The sequence below is a fragment of the Colletes latitarsis genome, chromosome 2 (assembly GCF_051014445.1).
Source record: "Colletes latitarsis isolate SP2378_abdomen chromosome 2, iyColLati1, whole genome shotgun sequence".
Classification (NCBI taxonomy): Eukaryota; Metazoa; Arthropoda; class Insecta; order Hymenoptera; family Colletidae; genus Colletes; species Colletes latitarsis.
The window spans coordinates 20,722,654-20,747,200 of record NC_135135.1 but is presented as its reverse complement, the minus strand read 5'-3'; the positions used below and the strand labels follow the sequence as shown (position 1 = coordinate 20,747,200).

Sequence of the window (24,547 nt, the reverse complement as noted above, 5' to 3'; positions counted from 1 at the left end):
GCATTTGTCGGTCGCTTCGACAAGATTTCGAAGCTCACGCAATGGGGTTGCTGGAGATCTTAATTATCAATCGACTCCCGTAATTCTGGAGGAATATTTTACAGACGACACGTGTTCAACTATTGACCCGAATACGATTAGTTTGCATTGACGCTGCTAACGGTAAACAAGCGAACCTAAGTCATCGGAAATCAAGCATGCTCTCGTTCGACGGTGCATTTTCCGGTTCATCGATATTTCCTGAGAGCCTAGTCGGATCGGATCGATGCGTACCGCAGCGACGAGAGGCACGATCGAGCGAATAAGAAGTTTCGACAGTCGCCACTAATCCGAAAACTGTTCCGGCGATGAGTTGATAATTATGCGTTGCGCTACGCTGTTTTCTGACGATTATAGAGTTTTGGTTACCTACGAACAACATTCGAGCGTTCTGCAAATCCGGCGCAGGAATTAATTGCAACTTTGATAGTTCTCTAAACTTTGACAGAAGCGTTTCCAGTTTGCCATACAAGTTTTCCGCAACCGGTAGGTTGAAATAATATAAATTTAAAAAGGTAATTGTTGTTGTTGAAAAGTCAAGATCACTTTTCTCTTACAAAGGAAGAACACAACCGTTCGAATTCGATTTTAATCGAGATTCAGAAAATTAATAGCAGACAGACGCTAGCTGGTTGATCGAGTTTGTAAAAGTCGCGGTGGGGTGGCAACTTTCCACAATGCTGGCAACAATATTAAATTGATTTGCGTGGCAACACGGCTTCCTATTGCCGAAGGAACGACCGCCAAGCGTAATTTCGAGGCGAGTTTCTATCTCCCTCCGAGCTTTCTCGTGATTCTCCACTCCGATACGGCCAAGTGTGAACGGGCTCTACGCCGTGTTCGAATCGATCAAATTTCCGATCCTTTCTGCACTTTCAGAGAGTTTTGTGACTAAGCGAAATTTTAATTGAGAAATATTATGTGATATTGTACCAGTCATGTTATTATTTGTTCAATCAGCATGTTATTAAATCGTCACATTTGGCCCAACGGATGTTTCATTTCGTTTTACGATCTTCAATTGAAAAATTTGATGGATATTTTTTATTTTTCATTCAACAATACATGTAGCGATTATCGAATATGGGTTATGGATGTCCGGTTAAAAATTCGGATTCATCTTGAAGCGTCAAATAGAAAAACTGTACTTGTTCCGACAAGTTGGAATGAAAGGAGTATATGAATATGGCGCGTATTTGAAACGAAAGTGTTACAGAGAGGCGCGGAGTGCTTTTCTCGAGAGTGCGGGGGTGGGATCCAGCACATCGATCCTCCGGGTGCAGTCTGGTAGGACCAACTCTCGTGGAAGGGTGCACGCCGATGAGATAACAGGAAATTGGATAGTGCTTTCACTTGATAGTGAGCCGAAGTTGCACTGCCACTATGTGCAAACCCTCTGTTTCGTTAAACAGCACGGGTTCTGTCGCAACGTGTGAACGGCTTTGCATTTCGATTCATTTTTTGTCCTTTATAACGAAATTACGAATCACATTTACACTTTTCTATCGAGACAATATCTGGAAAATATTTTTCCGTAGCTTTCCCTATCGATACATTTAACGGGAATTATTTTTTATTATGACCAGTCGCGTTTACTCTAACGAATAGATGTACGTTCACTTTATGAAATAATTTAATGTACAGTACATAAATCTGAATGGTTCGCTGAAAATGTAAAGCGTTTTTTTTTTTGGTAAAACGTAATTTGAAAATGCAACGTAGCAATTTAAAGCACACCGTAATTGAACGATATAATTTACTCCTGTAAAGAGGCGAATGTTTACCCATCCAATCGTACGTGAAACTATTTTATCGGTTCGTTTTAACGTGCATTCGCGCATTTCTGTGACTCGTGTTGGTTGAATATTATACAATTGAGGTTATTTATGTACACGCCAATTAACGGAGGATTCTTATTATTGATTGCAGGGATTAAAATGTCCGGAACGGAAGCTCATGGCGGTAATACGAGTCCTACGCGTCAGCCGAGGTAATTAAAAAGTAATCCTTTTCAATTTAGTCAACGTTGAGAGATCTTGAAAAGTTACGCAAGGTCTTTTCGCGTTGGTTTACTTTGCAATTTTCGTAAAACGTGTATCTAGCCGTTTCACTGCGTGGTAATTTTTTTAAATTTAATCATTCTCAATCCATTTATCCTCCGTATCAGGCTCAGTCCTTCTTTCCTATTTTTATTTTTCATAATTGGAAATTCGGTGTAAATCCAGGTTTAAAATTGTTCGTAATAACTGCGTAAAATAGGAATGACGTAATTTTTAGTACGCTAACAGATGGAATTCCTATCCGCGGATAATTTGCATTTATAGATTAAAATTGGACACCTTATAGAAAAGACATTTCCCTGTTTTAATCTGTCTCATCGGTGAACGTAATCCTTCAAAGATGCAAGGACGTTAAGCGACTGATTTATATTATATAATTGTGAATTGATAATGCTATAGTAGCTTTACTCTTCGTCGTAATTTATTATAAAAGTTAATGGTTTCGTTCGCTATTAGATAATATTTACTTTCCCGCGAATTTCAGACAGTCCAGAATTCACAGCGTCGGGTTACCGGCCCGAACATCCCTACTTCCGGAACCTCCACCTACGGGAAATGACGCTCCACCACCGATACCGCGGCGCCATTCCGCCGCACCCGCCGTAAGTAAATTCTAAACTATTTAGTTCGTTTATTTGACGAACGATTGATTCCGTTAGTGGATTTTTCGCAATTTTACAACGACGCAGAACACGAAACACTGGCAGATAGACACGTTCGTTTCTCGACAAAATTGAAAACTGCAAATTGACATTTTCTGAACTACTTAAACCGACGAATATTTAAAAGAGGAAGGAGATGCAAGGAGATGGACTTGGAATCTCCATAACGATGTTCCTCGTTGCTAAAAGTAGTACTCACTGGGAAAGTTTCGGTATCGGGGCAGGTCAAGTAATTTTCCGGTAAAATACGTCCAAACTCGCTATCTAAATCATAAGAGACTAAAGCTGGCGGTTAGCGGCATGCCGACACTTTGCAAATTAACAACGACAGAGTGAAAAGTGATGGCGTAATCTCGGCCGCCGGGCAGACCTCGTTTCAAGTGCTTGCATTAAATCGAGCAGAAGCAACGAGACATTCTTTGTTCGTTGTTTTGTAGAACTCGTTCGCGCAATTAGCGGACAAACGAAGACAAACGACTATATTACGACTTTATAAATTTCAATTTTTATCATTGGATGAAATTCATTCCCATACGTGATAAGAATTACCCTCGAGGGAGGATAGTTTGATAGGTTTTAACGAGAGAATACTCGTAATACACTTGATCTGATCCCCAATTAGCAAGTAAATCGTGGAACACGAAACGAACGCGCGAAAATTGGAACGGGGACTTGTTGATCGTGCAGGTAGCTCCACCACCGATACCCCTGCGGCCGCTGGCGATTCCAAAGCGACGAAAGAACGAAAAACCGATACCTGTACCGATATCAACGAGGCAGGAGAGTCAGCTAAATCGACGGAAGGCCAGCGAACCGACGCCCCCATCCTCGACGATACTTCCCACCTCTTGGAGTCACGACAACGAGAAGTTGATCGATCTAGGTCCCTTCCGGGCTCAAGATCAGGGAACCGCACACGAGTATTCGTTGAGCTTTCCGGCCAAGGAGGAAACGAGCGGGGAGAGTGATTTCGTCGCGGACTTTGATAAGGCGAACTTCGAAGAGGACTGCAAGCTTAGCCAAAAGTCGAGCTTCGAGGACTTGCAGAAGGCTTCCCGCGATCTCGAGAAGAGGCTGCACGAGAGGATCGTCAAGAGCGCCGAGTCCAAGTTCAAAGATCATCAGGCTGGAAGGGATGGACGCCAGAGGCAGGGAGGGGGCGTGCTGAATGCCAGGTGAGAGTGAATCGATATGGTTCGACGTTTTTTTCTCAGTACTTGTATAAGATGCTGCATGTCTGTAAACTGAAGAGCATGAATTTAAAAGGTGATGGAAAAGATGTTATGTCACGTGTTCGACAGGTCGCGAACGACACGTGCAAACTCGTCGCGATATATCGAAGCACGTGACAAATTTTTTGTACGTCTATTTTCTTTGACCATTTCTTTCATATACAACGTCTCAAAGAATAAATTCATGGGCAAGTTCCATGCACGAGTGTAACTGTCCGTATCATTGGATTTCTTTATGGTTTCCGAAATACGCATTTCTGCGCGACGACAGTTTCTCCACGAATGAAATTTTCTTTGTTACTTCCCACACGTAACATCGTTTTATTCTGGACTGTTTCATTCTTGCAACTATGTTGTAACAGCTTTATAAAGTTACGAGGAAATTTGAAATTAAATTGTTATTGCGAAGTCCAAATTGTCCAAACGGATAAAGCTTTCCTTCTCTGTATTTAAGTGTGTCCAGAACGCGAGACGCGTGCGTGTTCGAGATAAATTTAGCTCGAATTAGTAGCGAGATATTACAGGCGATTACGCTTACGACGGGCGTGCTAAACGAAGCGTAAGCTTCAACTCTATCACGATGTTCGAGTAGACGTTTCGTTGAAGTGGTCTGGCATTCTCGTAATCGGGAACCTAGCTCAATTCCCTGCTGCTTGCATTGTACGTGTGTTTCAGTGCACACCGAAGAAAGCTCGGAAATAAAAGCGTCTTTTGTGCTCTAGAGAATACAAGTTGCTTTCTTGTAATTGGTCGCAGCGAAAGTTAACGTTTTTATTCATTTGGGGAGCAGCACGACCAGGTTAATGTTACACCAATTTAGGCGATACTAATTTACATTGTTCTCAAATTTCTACTTCTACAGCGATAATTCTGTTCTGTGATATTACGATGTTACATACTTTGTTATTGGCAACGTTACGTCGTCTTTCTATTGGGTTGGTCAAAAAGTAATTGAGTTTTAATGTGCCTGTATATCAAAGTAGACAATATGTAAGGCATAAGACATAAATTAACCGCTGCGAAAACGTAATTTAAAAAGATTAAATATGTAAAATACAGCATCTTTGACGACAGTTTTTTTAATGAATCGGTTAACGAAGTGATTTATAGGGTGAATTTAATCAGAGACCAAACTTTTTTTATCTCTCGTTACGACACTCGGCCTCGTTCGACAGGCTTCAGTCGTCGAAGCTGTGTAAAGATAGCGAGCTGGAGGGCTGCGAGGCGGCTGCCGACGCAAAGACTCAGGAAAAATTAGCTTCTTCACGGCGGGAGCCCCTGCAAGAGGATGAGATAAAGTTCGCGGCGCTGTTGAGATCGCGTCGCGAAGCAGCAAAGAGATGCAAGTTCGAAGAGCTTCAAGCGGCCTCGAAGAAGCTCGAGAGACGTCTGCACGAGGAGGATGACTATCTAGGCGCGATTAAAGAGAGGCCAGTCACCAGGTAGACGGTTTTTTAATAGGTCGAGTAGTCCGGCGAACCTCTGTGCGGTAACTTTTTTCTGTCGAAAGCGATTGCAAACAGAATCGATAATTTTAACGTTTCCTATCGTTTCCGCGTGCATTTATCGAGCGTTAAAAAATAATACTTTTGAAAATCGTTTGCTGTCAATGAATGCCGTTACACTACCACGATAGAAATAACATATATATCTCGCGATTCTTGTTGAAAAACTAGGTACGAGGAGTTGCAAAGAGCTTCGCAAGATCTCGAGAGACGTTTGCATGCCGATCAAAGATCCCCAGAGGCTACGATTCGCGGAAAATACGAGGCGGAGATGGACAGGGCCAGGTGTATTTTGCAACAGAATCTCAGAAAGGAGAGGAGTTGTGGCGAGAAATTGGAGAAATTGCCGAAGGCTACGCAGACGAATCTTCCACCGCCTCTAAGCGCCATTTCCCCGAGTCCTGTACCGAAACCCATTAGCGTTAGACAAGACAGCAACGTCTCTTCGGACAGTTTTAGTCAGACTAGCTCGCCAAGCTATACCAGCAAGACAATGGAAGCTCCTCTTTTGCTTCATAAATACGGCAAAGTTCCAGGTAAATATATTAACTTTATTGCAATTGGAACCGCGTGGAAATTGGCACTCTAGAATGCCAATTCCTATACGTCATCTTTCCTCTTGTGTCTCGGTTGCAGCCAAATGCTTGTTCTTTACAGAAAACTAGATTTCTTTGTTTAAAACGTACTTTGATGTTCTTTCTCGTGTCTGTAGCGACACTTTTTCATTACAAACGACTAAAAGAATGTTCATGAGATTCTTCGGTTAAATTCGCAGGCAGAGCACTAGTGTCTGAACCGGACAGCTCGTCAGGCAGAACCATAACGAAATCAACCAGTACTCCGGCTAGTCTGCAGGCTATTGTCAGAGTTCATGGTGGTAACAACGGTTCTTTGCATCATAAGGTGAGTTAGGCTGTAGTTTTCAGTCCACGCGATTTCTAGCGTGCTGACGGTCGCTCGTAAATTGATAAAGTAGAAGATACTCAATTGCACCGCAACCGCAATTTTAACTCGCAGACGCGAAACGTATCTGACGGTGCGAATTAAGGGTCAAGCGATTTCTGAAGGCTCGTATGCTTGGCCTAGCGGAAACAATTTCAGAGGTCAGTGTCGGCTACAAAGCTTGTTGACATGCCCCGACAAACCAGGAACGATTGAAGTCGATATTGAATTCGACGAAGCTTTCATTTGATTCGTGACGAACTGAAAGGTCGTGATAGAATGCGGAAATACCTCTAACGAACGTCTAAATTGTATTTTATTTTAGGTAGGAACATCGTCGCCGATCAAAGTTACTTTGCGTCCATTTTTTCATATTGAAATAGAAAAATTCCGTAACTTTAACGCGTTTCGGAAACCATGTACGATGAGCGTGCAACAAATTTGCAGCTGCGATTCCTTGCGAATCGATAACTCGTGTCGTTTGGCCTTTTCGTTTAGCAATTAGGAAAACGCGCACGTGTTCTGAGTTACGCGCTCGATATCGCAAAAACCGAAACCCTTATCGAGTCGGAGCCGATACAATTTCATGCGAATGCTCTCGTTATTAACGCGAAAAACAGACCACGATAATAGACGCCGGCCAACATGAAATCCGGACCAGGCGTGGGCGGATATAATGGTTATTTCCTCTCGTCAGTTTAATTGCTTTGTTTTTTACATCTCTTCGATTACCTGGCATTATTGGAAACGATTGTCCAACGCGATTTCGCTAATTTTCGTTGCTGCCCCAACGTAGACGTATAATGGAAAAGTTGTAAATTTGAGGCGCGTAAAATATCGAATCGAACGTCTGACCAATAACGACCTATTCTACTTCGAACGTAAAAAGTTGATTTATCTTCTTCCGCAGAACTTATATTTTATAGTTCTGCTTACGTAATATTGTTTTCCAATCACTGGAGACATTTCTCTTGTTATTTATAGTTTTGTTCAGTGCAGTAGTTCCTCGGCGAAAAAACTTTGCAATCCTAGTTGTTGCCAGAAGAAATTTTCAATTTTCGCGAAAATCCGACGTTATTGTTTCGTTGGTAGTGTAACCGCGACGCCGTATTAGTGTCCGTATTGGGTGGGTAACAGTCTGTTGACGAAGGGACGTAATTTGTCCTTTGATAGTGCAACGCAACCGCGAGGAAATCATAATCGGTATCGATAGTCTGGCGATAGGTCGAGTGAACCGTAATAACACACACTCGTGCGTTGACTCCTCGAATATGAAATATATTGCGATCGACTAATATTTGCATCAATTCGTGCACCTATCTCACCGCGAGGGTGGAAGGGGGATGGAAGGGGGGGGGAGGAATGATGAAAACAGACGGGATTTCTGAAACGATACTCTGTAGTTGTTCGAGCGACTATTTTATATTTTATGTGAAAATAAATCCATTTTATTTTAAATCGATCAGAGTCAAACCCAAATCTGTTAGCTGCTGGTTGACCGGTTTAATCATTAAATTATTCTGGTCGTTGACGATTCTTTCTCATCGTAAGCGTTTTTAATTGTTCGATTGAAATTTCTTTCAGATAATCAGAGACATGACCAGCAGTCATTACGTGACCACCGGACGGCTTCGTTTCAGATTCGTGCAAGTGTTCTTCAACGCTGTCGCGCTTCTAATTATCGCTGGAGGCTTGGCTGTATATTTCAAATGTGAGTCATTATATCGTTCGGTCTAGTTAGCTACGAATCGTGTTCATGCGCGATTATTTTACGAAGTTGGTACAATTATTTCTGGACAAAGGCGTGCGAGCGAAGGTTTATTGTCTGAAAAGCACATGTCGGTGACAAATGTAAATGCTCGTGACGTTAGGCGATGTAATGCACCGAGCACATAGAACGAGGAGCTTCGTAGTACCGAAAGATCAATAGAGCTCCCGGTTCCCGTGTGCTACTTGCTTTCAAATATCAACATCGACTTCGCTGAACGCGCTTTGACTCTGTTTCTATTGGTAATATAGCAATGCGTAATTAGCTTTTCCGTCGAATTAACGAGGCTCTTTATCGTTGCCTGCAACGTGTCCCTGTCCTTGTCTCTAACGGAGCGTTTGATAATTTAAAGTTTAGCGCGCTCACGATGGATTTTATGATTATACATATAGAATGGTAAAACCTTCTTCGAACAAGATTATAAACAAAAATAGAGTAACTTTTATTTTTGACTCAAGTATACGTAAATTGCCATGCTTATCGATAATTCGTAGATAGAGGTTCACTAGCAATAAATCATCTAAACCGATGGAACTTTATAAAAAGATAATGTTAAATGATTGTACTTGAAACAAAATTGTACGCTTGATATAGCTTATCCCGAGACTGTCATACGCTTGGAGAATAAAACAATCTACACTAGCATGATCGCGCTAACGGAAAAGCCAGATGCGACGATCGAAGAGAAGAACCCAGCACCGGGAATATGTTTGCCCATAATAGTGACGTTCTGCCAATATCACAAGGTGAGTTTATCGATTTGTTTAAACCCTCGTCTAATAATCAAAGAATTTTTTATTCGCGTTTGAACGTTTTAAACGAGCTACGAATTTTTCGAGCGGTAATTTCCTTCATCGATTACGATCCGCGAATCGCGGTGATCGGCGTTGCATATTCAGCGGTCTAATTAAACGTCAGACGCATTTACGCGTGTTGACAGATTCCGTATAATTTCACCGTCTTCCCGAATAACATGGGCAATTTCGGGCAACGCGACGCTCAGCACGAGCTCGAGGTTTACGACTCGGTGATCGACGTCAGATGCTACGAATTGGCAGCCCTTTTCCTGTGCAGCGTTTTTGTGCCGAAATGCGGATCCCGGGGCCACGTCGTGCGACCCTGCCGCAGTCTTTGTTTCCGTAAGTAATTTAGATCGATCGATGTTCGCGGGAAACTATTTTCAAAAGACTTAGATATCTTTCGAAGCCGGGAACACCGTGACTCGATGCTCGAATTTAGCATGCAGGTGCCTAGGATTATTGAAACCAATAATTTCCTTAGAAACCAAGAGACGCTGCGGGTTCTTCTTGAACGTGTTCGGCCTGACGCTGCTGGATTACGTGGATTGCGAGCTTTTCCCGGAGAATTCCAACCCGGACGAGTGCGTCGGACATCAGGAGGTGTTGGAGGCAGCTCGAAGGGCGGAAAAACCCGGTAAGTTGTGCATGGTTACAACGAAATTTGAATTGTATGAAGCGCAATGAATTTTTCTGCCGAGATATATTATAGAGATACGTGATAAATTGAGAATGAAAACTTTGCACGCGTTTATGTATAAAATGTCGAATCTCCATAGCACGAGAAGACAAGAATTTTGATATCACTTTGGACAGAAAAATGCAACGGAAATGAAAAATGTTGTCTCTGAACGAGAACATTAAAATAGGACGGCCATGAATAGATGGGAATTAGTCATTATAGACTCTGGGATAAGCCCCCTGAATAGGTATAGTCCGGGCATTTGATAAAGAGGTGGATAATCGTGGGATTAAAATAATCTCGCCGGGACAGCCAGGCGACGGCTAGAATACACGCGGACCCTGATCAAACTTACGAAAGATGTAATATTAGATTTCCTTCTTTGAAAAAAGATGGAAAAAAGTTTCGTAGTCCGCGGACGTTTCAGAATTTATAACTCTGTTCGCGACGAACTTTTTTAGTAAACCGAGGATCGATCATCGGGTAGGATCACAGAGTCGAAAACTAAGGGGGCAGTGGTGAGAGGCGTGAGAGAATATTCTAAAGTTACACAGTAATTTCTAAAGAGGAACAGTCTAGTTTGGATTTTAAAAAGTAGAATCGAGCCGGCGAAAAACGATCGTCATAAAAATTTAGAAAAAATAGAAGAACGAGGGTGTTGAAAACGATCCATCAACGCCTCGGTTCCAGGAACAATGGAAACCGGAAATATTTATGTCGATTCGCCGCCCATCTTTTGTTTTACCGCGCTGCCAACGTCTCTGTCGGCTGGACCGATGCACAGATGCACCGAGACAAACGGAACTAATTGCCGACTAACGTTCTAAACCGATATCCATTGTTTGCCCTCCTATCGCCGTTTACGACTCTTTTGTTCCATTCATTTGTTCGTGCCTCGTAATGGAATGCCTACCATTGTTGACTACTTCCTACGGGCAGGAAGTTGTGTGTTGATCCTTCTGGCCGTCTCGAGGTGATCTAATACCAATTTTTTAACTATCGTTCTCCAAGTTCTTTTGGTTAACCGAGTAAAGATATGTTTTCGCTATTATCCTCAAGTCGCGTTATTTGCCAGGGGAAGACAATATCTCTAAACCTTTGGTTTTCTTCGCTCAGTAGTAAAGGTCGGTTTCTAGTCGGACATCGAGAAGATTGAACGATCGATGGACCAGGTATACGACGTAATTATCGAACATTGCGTAAGTTTTATAATCGATTAAGAGTCGTGTTCTAACCGGTGCCGCGCTAATAAACCGATTAAATTGCGCTTAGATCCAGCTGGTTTTTCCTCCGATTTCCAATTCTTATATTTCTGTACTCTCCTTTTTACAACCCTATAAATTATTAATCACGTTTCTTTAGTCTAACTAGAAATATCGAGACAGTTTAATTTTCTTCTTTTCTTAACACGAATTTATTGACGGCCTGAAACGATTCGAAACAATTTAGTTTGCAAATTCAGGACATTTTCACTTCAGGGATCGTTGGAAGTGAAACGTAGTTCTCTGTTTCTCACTGAAACCTCTTAAAATTTCCGTGGTAACGGGTAATCGACCCGTGTGATATTACACACATCGTACTTATGCGTGTACGTATCACCGTGCGTTAGTTTATATTACAATTCTGCGAACAGGCGATACGTCGCACGTGCCACCACTAATGGAATCCTAATTGCAAAATCTATATTAAACGATCGCGAGACAGGCAGGCCGTCTTCGATGCCGAACTGCTTTATGGAGTTCGCATCGAGTGGGTATACATCTTCTATGTGTATCACGGCACATTTGCTACGAATAGACAGAATAATTCGTTGATAGCGAGCGTACTGCCGATGGTACAACTTGGATGTTGCTAATAATTTTTAATTATAATTATTTTCATTCCCCAAGTATGTTACATCGACTTATTTTAAACTTGGAAACCTTCGCGGCATTTTTATCTACAGTTAAATATTTGTTGTACGATTACTGTATCCCTTTCTTCACGTTTTTATATGTTTTTCACGTGCTATTTATTTCCCGAGGAGTTCGCAGAAATACGTATCTTTTATCAATGGCATGCAGTATTCGAGCAAAAAGAAAAAGTCCGATACGTAGAAAAGAGAGTATCTCACCATTACCTGTTTCTTCGCGCACGTGTTGCACAGTATGCACCAGCGGTTTTCAATGCGACGGTACCAGATGCATTCCGGTCGACTGGCGATGCGACGGTCATTTGGACTGTGCCGATCACAGTGACGAGATTGGGTGCGGCGAATGCAGCTCCTCTTCCTCGCCCACCGCGTCCGTCTTCAACACGAAGATCGTGAAGAAGCCCATTCTAGCGAAGAACACCATCTCGAAATCGCCGTTGCACTGTGGCGAAAGGAGATGCATGTCCGCAAGTCACATCTGCGACGGTGTCATGGACTGTCCTTGGGGCCAGGACGAACGTTACTGCTGTAAGCAGAATATTAATGTGGAAACGTTGTTTGTCCTTAAAAGGTTTGATCCTACTCGAACGTTGAAATCAGATTATATTCTTCTCTGTTTTTTTTTTTGTTGTTGTTGCTGTTGTATCTTTAACCACTGTTCGTTTCCTCATTATTTCCGAATTATCGTTGCAGTGAAGCTGAGTCAAAGGAACGGAGACGTGGGCGAGGGAAGATTGGAAGTTTATCACGCGGAAATGGGCAAGTTCATGCCTGCTTGCATCTCGCATTGGGAACCGAACTCCGCTAAAACGATTTGCTCCATGCTTGGATACACGTAAGAGTATTTATTTATGATTGTCGTTTGGTCACTTTCTTGGTATATATTTCCCTTTAACCCTACACATCGTACAAAGCCTTTTCTCATCGAGACTCCTTAACAAAGTATTCGAGAGTAAGCTTTCGAGAGCAGATTTCGACATTCGAAGCGCGTTGACCTTAGATCTTGTAACGGTTTTAGGGTGGCACTTTCGCCTAGGTTAATGGCGCATGACTTCAACATCACCCGAAAGAATTTCAAAAGTTCAAAAACGAACCTTCTGAAAGAATTCCAAGAATGCATAACGGATCAGGAGATTTATCCAAAAGTTGAGCTCACGTGTTCGGAATATGGTAACTGGTTTTCCATAACTATCCATACGGAATGTTAGTTTCTCGTTAGTCAGTTGTAACATTAATTGTGCAGCTTGTGGACGAAGGAAGACACTGTATGGGAATTCGAAGGTGAAGACTAGAATTGTGGGTGGTGTTGAATCGGCACCCGGTGATTGGCCATTTTTGGCAGCTCTTCTTGGCGGACCCGAACAGATTTTCTATTGTGCCGGAGTCCTAATTGCCGATCAGTGGGTACTGACGGCGTCTCATTGCGTAGGAAAGTGAGTCGCTGTTTTGTCTGCTTTTATGGTTTTCTACGCGCTTCGTAAATATTTCCACGTAAATTCCAGTCACACCGACGTATCTGGCTGGACGATACAGTTAGGAATTACCAGAAGACACTCTCACACCTATCTCGGGCAGAAACTGAAGGTAAAAAAAGTAATACCCCATCCGAGTTACAATTTGGATGTCGTTCACGACAATGACGTGGCCCTATTCCAGGTAGACAGTGATTAATTTCCTAGTTTCGACGTTGCTTTCGATCGTGATTTTAAGTTTTTCTTTCTATCCTTAGTTGGAAAAGCGAGTCCAGTTTCACGAACACCTGAGACCAGTCTGCTTGCCAACGGTTAACATGCATCTGATACCCGGGACTCTGTGCACCGTCATCGGTTGGGGGAAGAAAAACGACACCGATTGTACGTATTCAGTGACGAATTCGATGCAAATCGTATAGGTATAACGCGTTCGTATAAGACGTATACAGTTCGTGTAAACTATACAGGGTGTTCGGCCACCCCCGGGGAAAAATTTTAATAGAGGATTCTAGAAGCCAACATAAGACGAAGATCAAGAATACCAATTTGTTGATGGAGGCTTCGTTAAAAAGTTATTAACAATTAAATTAAAAAATTTCAAATCGTTCTGGAAAAATTATTTTTGGCTGCGGGGGTCAATTACAATCATTTTTGGTGAATACACGTACTTCCGAAATCCTACCCACTTTCGAGAAAAAAATTCGAGTAAATGCTGAAAGTTTGGGGTGAAAAAAAAAGACTTTCGAATCATCTTGGAAAAATTATTTTTAGTTGCAGGGGTCAATTGCAAGCATTTTTGGTGAATACACATACTTTCGAAATCCTACCCACTTTCGAGAAAAAAATTCGAGTAAATGCTGAAAGTTTGGGGTGAAAAAAAAAGACTTTCGAATCATCTTGGAAAAATTATTTTTAGTTGCAGGGGTCAATTGCAAGCATTTTTGGTCAACAGACATACCCTCGAAATCCTACGCAGTTTCGAGAAAAAAATTCGAGTAAATGCTGAAAGTTTGGGGTGAAAAAAAAGATTTTCGAATCGTCTTGGAAAAATTATTTTCGTTTGCAGGGGTCAATTGCAAGCATTTTTGGTTAACAGACATACCCTCGAAATCCTACGCAGTTTCGAGAAAAAAATTCGAGTAGGTGGGGAAATTTTCAGCGAAATTAAAAATTTTTAATTAGTTCTAAAAAAATTACTTTCGGTTGCAGGGGTCTATTATAATCATTTTTGGTCATTACACATATCCTCGAAATCCTACTCAGTTTCGAGAAAAAAATTCATTACCGAAAATTTCATGTCTGACCATAGCGTCGATATGTTTCACTGAAATTTCACGTATATGTTTAAAACACCATAACTTCTGAACGGATTGAACGATTTTGATGTTTAAAAAAGCAAACTACGCGTATTTTGATGGAGAATATGAATCGTAAAAATATTGGAAAAGTTGGTCCTTGACCCCGCAAAATGAGAAAAACCCCATAAAAATTGTCCAATTTCCAAACAGCCATAATTCCTACAATAGTGAATATATTTCAATGAAACTTTTCTCTGAAGTAGAGCTCATAGGTGCCTACAGAGAAGTATTAGACAACTTTTCTGTAGGGCGTTAAACAAAATTATTAAAAATGAAAAAAGAATTTTTAAGAAAAATCGACAGGGGGTAAATTTTTCGACGAAAAAAAAAATTTTTAATAAATTCTAAAAAAATTATTTTCGGTTGAAGGGGTCAATTACAATCATTTCTGGTCAATACTCGTACCCTCGAAATCCTAACCATTGTCGAGAAAAAAATTCAGTACGGGCGGAACTTTAAACGTTAATAACTTTTTAACGAAGCCTCGATCAACAAATTGGTATTCTTGATTTTCATCTTATTTTGGCCTCTAAAATCCCCCATTAAAATTTTTCCCAGGGGTGGCCGAACACCCTGTATACGCTAGAATATCGAATGTCTTTGATCTAAAAGGATCGTGTCGACACGATCGATTCTTGTAGCATCCGAATATGAACCGGCCGTGAACGAGGTACAAGTTCCAGTCTTGAACAGAGAGATTTGCAACTTGTGGTTCGCGCACAAAGAAATGAATGTCACCGATGGAATGATCTGTGCTGGTTACCCGGATGGAGGAAAGGACGCGTGTCAGGTAAATTTGTAAATTTGTTGTAACGATGGCAAATATTTCCAGAGCAATTTCTCGGCCTTTGGCTTTAAGCAATTCGACGTTTTTATACTTGATACGATCAACAGGGCGACTCCGGAGGTCCTTTGCTCTGTCAGGACGAAAACGATAAGGAAAGATGGTTCGTTGGTGGTATCGTTAGTTGGGGCATAAAGTGTGCTCACCCGAAATTACCTGGTGTTTACGCCTACGTGCCAAAATACATACCGTGGATCCGTAGCGAGATGGCCAAGTACTCTGACGTAGGTATGGGTTAATCGAAAAAGAAAATCATGATCTGGTGAATCTTCCGGGCAACAACTGGTAAGACGTATCTAAATATTACCGTAAGACAATAATTTTAACGACAATAATGCGCGTGCACTGTTTATCCGAGACACTAAAATTCCTTGTTAAAAGTTATTGTCGTACAAACAGTACGTTCGTTGCAGTTCTGAGGGAATGACTATATATGTAGGTAGATAGAATGATTATATTTCTTTTTGTGGGTATCCTTAAATTACTATACTCTCGTGAAACAGAGGGAATCTATTTTTAAGACAGACTGTGAGAGACCATTCTTACAACATACGTTTTGAGCTCAATTTTACGTACTTTTTGCTTAATTTAGGTAGTTAAGGAACTTACATTTGTAACAGGGAATCGAATTCCTGATGCAGGTTTTTTTTTACTCATTTTAATGTAAATTCCTATCTTTTCCCCGCAACGACAATAAGCGCGATGATATCCAGAATAGTCTAGTTTAATCGCTGCTAAAAATGTGATTACTTTATAATTTATTATTTAATTTACATATCACTTAGAGTACTCAAACTAACAAAAACGTAACAGTCGATCGAGGTCAAAATTATCAACCCGTAGCAATTGTGGTCTCGTTGGTTGACTTTCGTAAGTTTCCCTCTCTTATGTTAACGATAAGAAATTTAGCTAAGGGCATATAAAACAAAGATGAAATAAGAGGAAACATATTGAGAAACTGTTACACGAACGGCGGGGCTGTATGTTGGACAGAATGCTTCGGTCAACGAGCCCTTGTCGCCATTTTTTAGAAAGTCAACTTTTACGATCGCGTCAAAAGAAATAATTACAAAAAAATAAACCAGCTGGTTGCTCTACTTTTGGTATCGAGAATTAAAAGTGAATAAAAACAACTAAAAAAGGTTTTGCGAGTAAAACGAAAATTTCGCATGAGATGCGACAAAAAAACATTTTGTATTGCTGTCGGTTTTCGGGAGGGTCGCGTACGCGCCACCAAGTGGTTGAAAATCACTGTTCTAAAAGGGTGTGCGTTTATTATTCGTCGATATTTCGAAACAATAATCGTAATTCTTTGTTTCTAATAAATTTTCATCTCAATGGGTAATTACGGTTGAAATTAATAAATCTACTTTCTGACGAATGAGAATCGGTTTTTATACATCGGGATAGTAAACGTAGCTGATATCGAAGGACGGAAGTGTTTTACCGCAGACAACAAAAGATAGTTTGGTACGAAATTCAGAAACGCACACCCGATGTAAATAAAATGTCGCATACTGCATGAGATGCATATGTGTATCGATGATACAAATTTCATCTAACTATAAATATAAAAGTCTACAGTGTACGTATAATTGAAATACACGTTTGTTAATGTAAGTATAAACCTTAATATATGTTTAACGTAGCGTATATTATTAGTATACTAATATACAGCACATGTTTATGCATAAGCAGGGAAACATATATACGTATAAATATACATACATATATATAAATATGTATATGAAAATAGTTATACGTGCATGTTAATGACGGAGCTGAGCTAACGTGATCACCACTTTCTTTTCTATTTAAAGCTTATTAAATGGAAAGATTGCCATAAGCAAACTTTTTGATCAAATTGTTTTATTATAAGGAAATGTCTGAGATCAAATTTGCATTTAGAGGTACGTTGTTATTACATTTTCTATGATGTTTCGGCATCAAGCTTTTAATACATCTCCCGATTCTTTTCTTACATAATTGTAATGCGAAAAATTCGGAGCAAGAATGAAAGTTTTATAAATATAGTTGAATTACTGAGAATGCATACACGCACGTTTATTTACAATTTACAACGTTGCTCAGCCTCGTATCTATAGCTTGAATATATACGTATCGATATTTTGATGGCGTGTTCGTGCTTCGAATACGCTTATTTATGATCGAAATATTCGAAACACGAACAACATTAACTTTTTAAGCGAGCATTCGGAGCGATACGATGCTGCTTATAGTTTTTCTATAGCGCACTATAAACCTAGCTTAGGATTAGAGAACATGTTGACTGAATTCTAGGGACAATACTCTGCACCAGCACTTTTTTGATCCGCACTCAAATGGAAATAGTTTTTAAACGAGTCTACTTTATACGATGTATATTATTTATGGAAACTAGGAGCCTTACTAATTGACTTAGATTTTTTCTAAACGGTAAGAATAGCGGTATTGTTGGTCAGGACAATAATCTATGTATTTTTTAAGAAAACTTTCTATTCAGGTTTTCTCGCCTTCGTCGAGGATGCGATCAAATTTTACAGTGGAATTTTCTTACGTGGTTTTAGTTAGTCGGGAAATTTATCACTAATAGGGTTAATATGCTGAAGCTATCGCAGCTTAACGAGTATTTTTCTTTGGCGTTTCTGGAACTCCCACAATTTTTCATTCGCCCCAAATGATTCTGTTTCGTTTTCTATATTCCGTTGACCGAAACCATTAATTTCTTCTTTGACTAAAACTACTAGACGACAAATGTCTTCCTTAGTATCCAGACAACAGATAGTTGTAATCGAGAAGTAATGTAATTAATAATAACCGACAATACTGTGTGAACAGACAATAAATAATTTTAGGAAATGTTCCAAGATGAACAGTAAACTAGCATGTAAGACTAGGGTAAACGGATTAGGCGTAAGGACACATGCACGTGGTTGTTACATGCTTTTCGTTATCGTGTTTTGATGCAATCTTTGATTGCTATAGTTGTCGAGTAGGATCGTAATTTACCGAATAGCGAATTTGAATTTGATTAGGTATATCTTTAGGTCCTACGAACCATCAAGAACTTTGTTTTGTGCAAACACTTTAAAGATAGAAGTTTCGTCGCTCGAGAGTCCTCAAAATATTGTTTTAAAAATAGTAATTTTTAACACGACGAAGCATCGAAAAGTTTCATTTCTCCCCTGGAAAATGTTTAATGAAAATATTTACTTACATGCATTTACACGTGAAGTTATACTTCCGAGTGTATAAAATACATATAATATAATCGCGTAATGTGATATAAGCAACTGTTATTAAAATATATAAAGGATTATATGTATTTTACAGAAAAGACGAGGATATTATAGTATATACTTGGTTTCTCTGACCCTTCAGTGCCAAAGATCGCATATTTTCTTTATAAATATCTTGCACAATGAATTTTTATATATTTCTTTATGGAAGAAGTCAATATAGGAGTAGGAGAAATCGTGTTTTCACGCCTAGGCTCGAGAAGGGTTTAATTACTTTCCACACTTTTGGTTATCTATTTACGAATAGAATAGATATTCTCACGATTAATTTAATTCGAGGGTAATATAAAATACTGCGCACAAGATAATGGTGTCACTAAGAAAGGTATTCTTCTCGAAAGATACTATGAAACTGCATAACTACTCCTGTGAAGTCAATGTCGATTAGCGAGTTTTCGTAATAAGCTCCGCGTATCCATTAAAATTGCCGATAAGAAGTTTATTCTAAATTGTCTAAACGCGTAGTATACCTATATACATGCATTATGCATACACACTTGTATTCCGATTTCGAACGACGTGTTATGAGTCGTTTGACGTCGGAATAGAAATGTAAAAATGAATAAGGAGGCTTCGTTGGAGGAGAAATAGAATTATCGAACAATTATTGTGAAAAGTGCAAAAACAGAAAAAAATGTTGGAACGCGAAAGGTTGTTAATTATAATGAAAATGTAAGAAACGTAGAACGTACATCTATACAATCGTCGTTGAGCTTGAATGACAATATACGTCATTGTATTAAATATTCGAGGAAACAGTGCTTACATTTTTGCGAGTCAATACAGAGTTTAAATTAGAGAATCGTTTCTCTTCGCGCTAAGTGAAATAAAAAAAGTATTTTATCGAGAAAAAAGATAGGAGAATTAAAATTATATTAATTGTCCGGCTGGTTTAAAGGGCTAGTGCCATTTATATATATTTACTCGATATTTCTTTCGAACGCGGGAATAATAAAAAATCTATCCAAATTAAAATTATTTTCATCGAGAAACTATCGATTTTTTTATTCTTGTATTAATCTTCGATGTCTATATTATACGATAGAGTTTCGAGCTAAGTTTCTGAAATAATTGTCACCTTTTCTGTGCAAAATCGTACGAGCACACTGTCGACAGAAGCGTACAGCTACGAAATTATCGAAGATGTGTACACGTGTTATAATTTTTGACGTGCTGATAATGCGTTTATATGCTACGTATTTCGCTCCGCGTTCTATTCGACCAGAATTTTCCAACACCACACTCCCTAAGAAACAGCAACAACGACATGAAGAAACAATCAAATTTGAGGAAATTAAGAAATAATTTTTGTAAGAAGCATTTTGCATACTGTAGCGAACAAAGAAAAATCTAAACTGGCGAATACAACGCGGGGATTCTAAATGTGATTGCTTTTTGTGCCCGGCACAAATCCTAATCGTACAATCAGTAGTCGATATACTATACCGTGTGTGTATATATATATATATTTAAAAGAAATTGCTAATATTTGCAAGACGATTGAATTATTACAAAGTAATCAACCGAAATATCTTTTTGACTGAAGATACTCTCGGCGCATAGCGTGTATTGAGTAATTCTAACCTGATGTTTGTATGTTATGTACATGTACACACATATACAGGGTGTTCGGCCACCCATGGGAAAAATTTTAATGGGAGATTCTAGAGGCCAAAATAAAACGAAAATCAAGAATATCAATTTGTTGATGGAGGCTTCGTTAAAAAGTATAGAATTTTTTTCTAGAAAGTGGGTAGGATTTCGGGGGTAGGTCTATTCACCAAAAATTATTGTAATTGACCCCCGCAACCGAAAGTAATTTTTTTAAAACGATTTGAAACTTTTTAATTTTGTCGAAAAATTTCACATCTTCTCGAATATTTTTCTCGAAAATGCGCAGGATTTCGAGGGTATGTCTATTCACCAAAAATGATTGTATTTGACCCCCGCAATTGAAAATAATTTTTTTAGAACGATTCGAAAATTTTTTTTTCGCCGAAAAATTTAGGCACCTACCATGTCGATTTTTCTTAAAAATTACTTTTTCATTTTTAGTAATATTGTTTGACGCCCTACAGAAAAGTTGTCCAATACTTTTTTGTAGGTACCCATGAGCTCTACTTCAGAAAAAAGTTTCATTGAAATATATTCACTATTGTAGGAGTTATGGCCGTTTGAAAATTGGACCATTTTTATGGAGTTTTTCTCATTTTGCGGGGTCAAGGACCAACTTTTCGGATATTTTTGCGATTTGTACATATTCTCCATCAAAATACGCGTAATTTGCTTTTTTAAACATTAAAATCGTCCAATCCGTTCAGAAGTTATGATGTTTTAAAGATTCGCATGAAAATTCAGTGAAACATATCAACGCTATGGTCAGACATTGAAATTTTCGGTAATGAATTTTTTTCTCGAAACTGAGTAGGAATTCGGGGGTATGTCTAATGACGAAAAATGATTGTAATTGACCCATGCAACTAAAAATAATTTTTTTAGAACGATTTGAAAATTTTTAATTTTGTTGAAAATATCATACCTACTCGAATTTTTTTCTCGAAAGTGGATAGGATTTCAGGGGTATATCTATCGACCAAAAATGATTGTAATTCAGCCCCGGAACCGAAAATAATTTTTCCAGAACGATTTGAAATGTTTGAATTTAATTGTTAATAACTTTTTAACGAAGCCTCCATCAACAAATTGGTATTCTTGATTTTCGTCTTATTTTGGCCTCTAGAATCCCCCATTAAAATTTTTCCCAGGGATGGCCGAACACCCTGTATATATATATATTTATAATATGCAAACAGTGCATATCTATATAGATTAATGTTGGCTATATATGTAGGTACGTTCCACATGTTCTGTGTCGCTGTGATTGGTACATAGACTTAGATAGTATTGTACCCTTAGATTTGTAATTAATGTTAAAGAGAGACGAGGACAGTTGTGTCGATAGCCTGAACGCGTTCGTCTTTTTCAAATGCTTTGTTAAGTCTAAAAGTTATTCAGAAGTTTGTTTTTGAAAATTCCAAAGATTGGAGTCGACTGCGTTTGTGGTCTTTTAAATTGTGTTTGATTTTTAATGATGTGGTTAAATTTCTGGTCTCGACGAGATAGTATTAGAGGAGGGATAAATCTAATTCGAGTCTTGGAATACTGGCGTATTAAGATATTGGAAAATTGGTACATTAAAACATTGGAATATAGAGACAAAGAATAGTGAGATACTGAAATCATTTATGCATTGAGATATTTTCTTTTGGTCGATGTATAGGGGGAGTAGAATATTGGAGTATACACGGGGCATTGTGTTACGTATATTATTGGGATATTAGAGTGTTTATATATAAAAATAATGGGGGAAATTGCTAAATTTCTTGTTGCTTTCTAAAGATCAATTTGTTTCACTGAAGATAGGGTGCATAGAGTACCACGTAGACGAGTGCCGTAACCAATCAGAAAGAAACATTGATGTATTGAAAGTCGTTACGCGAAATACCGATGAAGTTTTGTAATTAGTTGGTAATCGAATTGAACTCATGGTCAATTAAAGAGACACCACTTTCGTGCTTAAGGAGCTTAGAGAAATTATGTTTCACTACTGACTTTTCTATGCGAGTAAAATCCATAGCTAACGTGTGTATTGTAAGATAGTGAGCGTTGTTTTGAAGTCAATTTAACAAGAAAAAATATTAGTGATTAAGTGATCGTACTACTTGAAAGGTATTTCAGTAATCAATATCGTCCTTCCTTCGTGAATGTTATCGTAGAGCTTCTGTAGTGGTTAAGCTATTGTTTCAAGTTTATAGAATGTCGACGACGAAACTTTTTATGAGAATTGACTTCACGACAACACGGTAGATTCGACGCTTGCACTGCCTTTCCCATTCGTTGTCGTAATATTAAAAATAACTATCAGGGCTCTAGCGTGGATACTGCAAAGATAAAACAGAGATAACAAAGGATGTTGTTGCATATATACCCATATATTGCTGTTAAATATCCGCTGATACTTAACAAAACATATTGTATATGATAGTGGGTTACGAAGAGGGAATAACGTAAACTGGACTTACTCTTGCTGGCCGAGAGTTATAGCATGTCGATTAGTAGTGTATCTAAATAATTAAGAGTACATATAACTGTATAACGCGGCAACACAAACAAGGCAGCAGCTACGAAATTGAAACTTGAGCATGTGTTGCACGGCAGAATTTATAATAGGAACGAATATACTTCGCACTTTGTAACATTCTCTCTTCGAACACATTTCAATATCGAGAAGTATTATGAATCAAAATAATTGAATTTGAGTTTTCCCTCGTATGCACGATTTCGATATAATTACTTAAATAACTTTCCAACCAATGGATGCAAATTGCGCCATCATTTCAGTCTGATAATTTGGCATTTACATTCATTATACAATGCATAAAATTTATACGTTCTCTAGACCCCATGTTCTGATAGAATTTAAAACACATTGTACTTCGGTTAGAAAAATATATTTTTGCAGATTGATTGCTAGATAAATGTCGACTAATAAAGTACAAAAACGCGTACTGTAGGTGGCAATAAAAAGGGCAACTTCTTCGAGACATATCCGGACATATCGTGGAATAAAAAAAAAAATAGGAGAAACGAGATAAAAAGGTGCTTTTACCCGGCAGCCTGGAAATAAGTTAATCGGTGGTTCGATAACAATCTGCAAGAATAGATTTCATTTGTTCGAGAATGGTGCAATAGCGTGTGCTGTGAGTCTGGGAGCGCATCTTCAAACGGTACAAAGAACTATATTAAAAGAGAAATGTATGTGCTGTAAAAAATATTATTATACGCAAGTAAAAAACTATATATGATAAATATTGATATATGATATATTTATGGAAAATTCGTGTTGACAAATAAATTATGTATTGACAGTATTACGTTTCACACATTTCTCCTTGGAATTTTATTATCACACTATTGCATTGTCAATTATTATGCGGAATATAAACTCTTTAATTTTGAAATCATTTGGGTTTAGGTACATACGAGTAGACCGTTCACCTTATGGACTTTCGTGGTCCAACCTCACTGCCATACCGACCTGAAAATCCAGAGGTGATTTTAACGTCCTCTTTTCATGGATGGCGGTCAGTTGAGAAACTATTCACTCAATTGCTATTGATGGGCAGACAACTGTAGTGTATGCGTAAATACATGAGAGTTGACTATGGAAGGGATTGAAATTCATTTCTAAATCTGTTGGTAACGTTGCGAATGACACGAAAATGGTAAGGGGACTTCAAGACCCCATAAAAATGGGCAGAAAAAATACATTGGGTGAAAGATCTACTCGTATACCTCATCTCTGACAATACTCTAGAATCTTTGATGAATCAATGAGAATCAAAACTAACCTAGCGAAGAAGCTCTATATTTATGATGACCTATGCAAAGCGGATCGCAGCCAATTTGCTAATATTATTTAATTTTTAATTAATAATTGCATTACCCAGCTAAGAGCGATACGATTATTAATTAAACGCTAAATAATATTACCCAGGTCTCACCACGAGGAGGTTGCTGCGAATGGAGACCCGTCCTAACCGATTCCTAACCACCCTCCATTACTAAAGATCTTCTGTGAAGAAACAAACGAAAGTGCAGCCAATGAAAGATGCACAACCAACGAAGAAAGTTGAAAGAGTTTTCAAAAGAATTTATCTTCAAATAAAAATAACCTGCCTAACATAATGGTTAACCAAACATCTGCCTAACTATAAATCTAAATTCGTTTATTATATCAAGAAACAATTCTAAATTCGCAGCCATTAGCTCGGTGTTACCCACGATAGAAAAGCTTTTCTATCGTGGATGACACCGATTACCAGGTCTCACCACGTGGAGGTTGCTGCGAGTGGAGACCCGAAGGGAGATAGATGGAAACCAAGTTCCATCGATCTCCCTTTTACATCCTTAGA

At 38.9% G+C, this 24,547-nt stretch overlaps 1 protein-coding gene across 4 annotated transcripts in view; it reads left to right on the top strand.

Annotated features, from left to right (window-relative positions):
* Window positions 1-23,477, top strand: part of LOC143349712 (uncharacterized) — a 42,604-nt gene extending 19,127 nt beyond the window's left edge. For 2 of the 4 annotated variants that reach the window (XM_076781172.1, XM_076781181.1), the window contains exons 2-19: window positions 1,969-2,029; window positions 2,584-2,701; window positions 3,449-3,936; window positions 5,169-5,435; window positions 5,670-6,034; window positions 6,274-6,401; window positions 8,025-8,151; window positions 8,803-8,954; window positions 9,149-9,347; window positions 9,490-9,642; window positions 11,834-12,127; window positions 12,293-12,434; window positions 12,618-12,769; window positions 12,843-13,032; window positions 13,102-13,255; window positions 13,329-13,452; window positions 15,071-15,219; window positions 15,324-23,477. In XM_076781172.1, the coding sequence (XP_076637287.1) occupies window positions 1,977-2,029; window positions 2,584-2,701; window positions 3,449-3,936; window positions 5,169-5,435; window positions 5,670-6,034; window positions 6,274-6,401; window positions 8,025-8,151; window positions 8,803-8,954; window positions 9,149-9,347; window positions 9,490-9,642; window positions 11,834-12,127; window positions 12,293-12,434; window positions 12,618-12,769; window positions 12,843-13,032; window positions 13,102-13,255; window positions 13,329-13,452; window positions 15,071-15,219; window positions 15,324-15,512 (3,444 nt within the window). In that variant the 5' untranslated portion in view covers window positions 1,969-1,976 and the 3' untranslated portion in view covers window positions 15,513-23,477. Of the gene's footprint in view, window positions 1-1,387; window positions 1,399-1,968; window positions 2,030-2,583; window positions 2,702-3,448; window positions 3,937-5,168; window positions 5,436-5,669; window positions 6,035-6,273; window positions 6,402-8,024; window positions 8,152-8,802; window positions 8,955-9,148; window positions 9,348-9,489; window positions 9,643-11,833; window positions 12,128-12,292; window positions 12,435-12,617; window positions 12,770-12,842; window positions 13,033-13,101; window positions 13,256-13,328; window positions 13,453-15,070; window positions 15,220-15,323 lie in introns of those variants that run through there. The other 2 variants (XM_076781188.1, XM_076781197.1) reach the window with 2 other exon arrangements.
* Window positions 23,478-24,547: the final 1,070 nt, after the last annotated feature.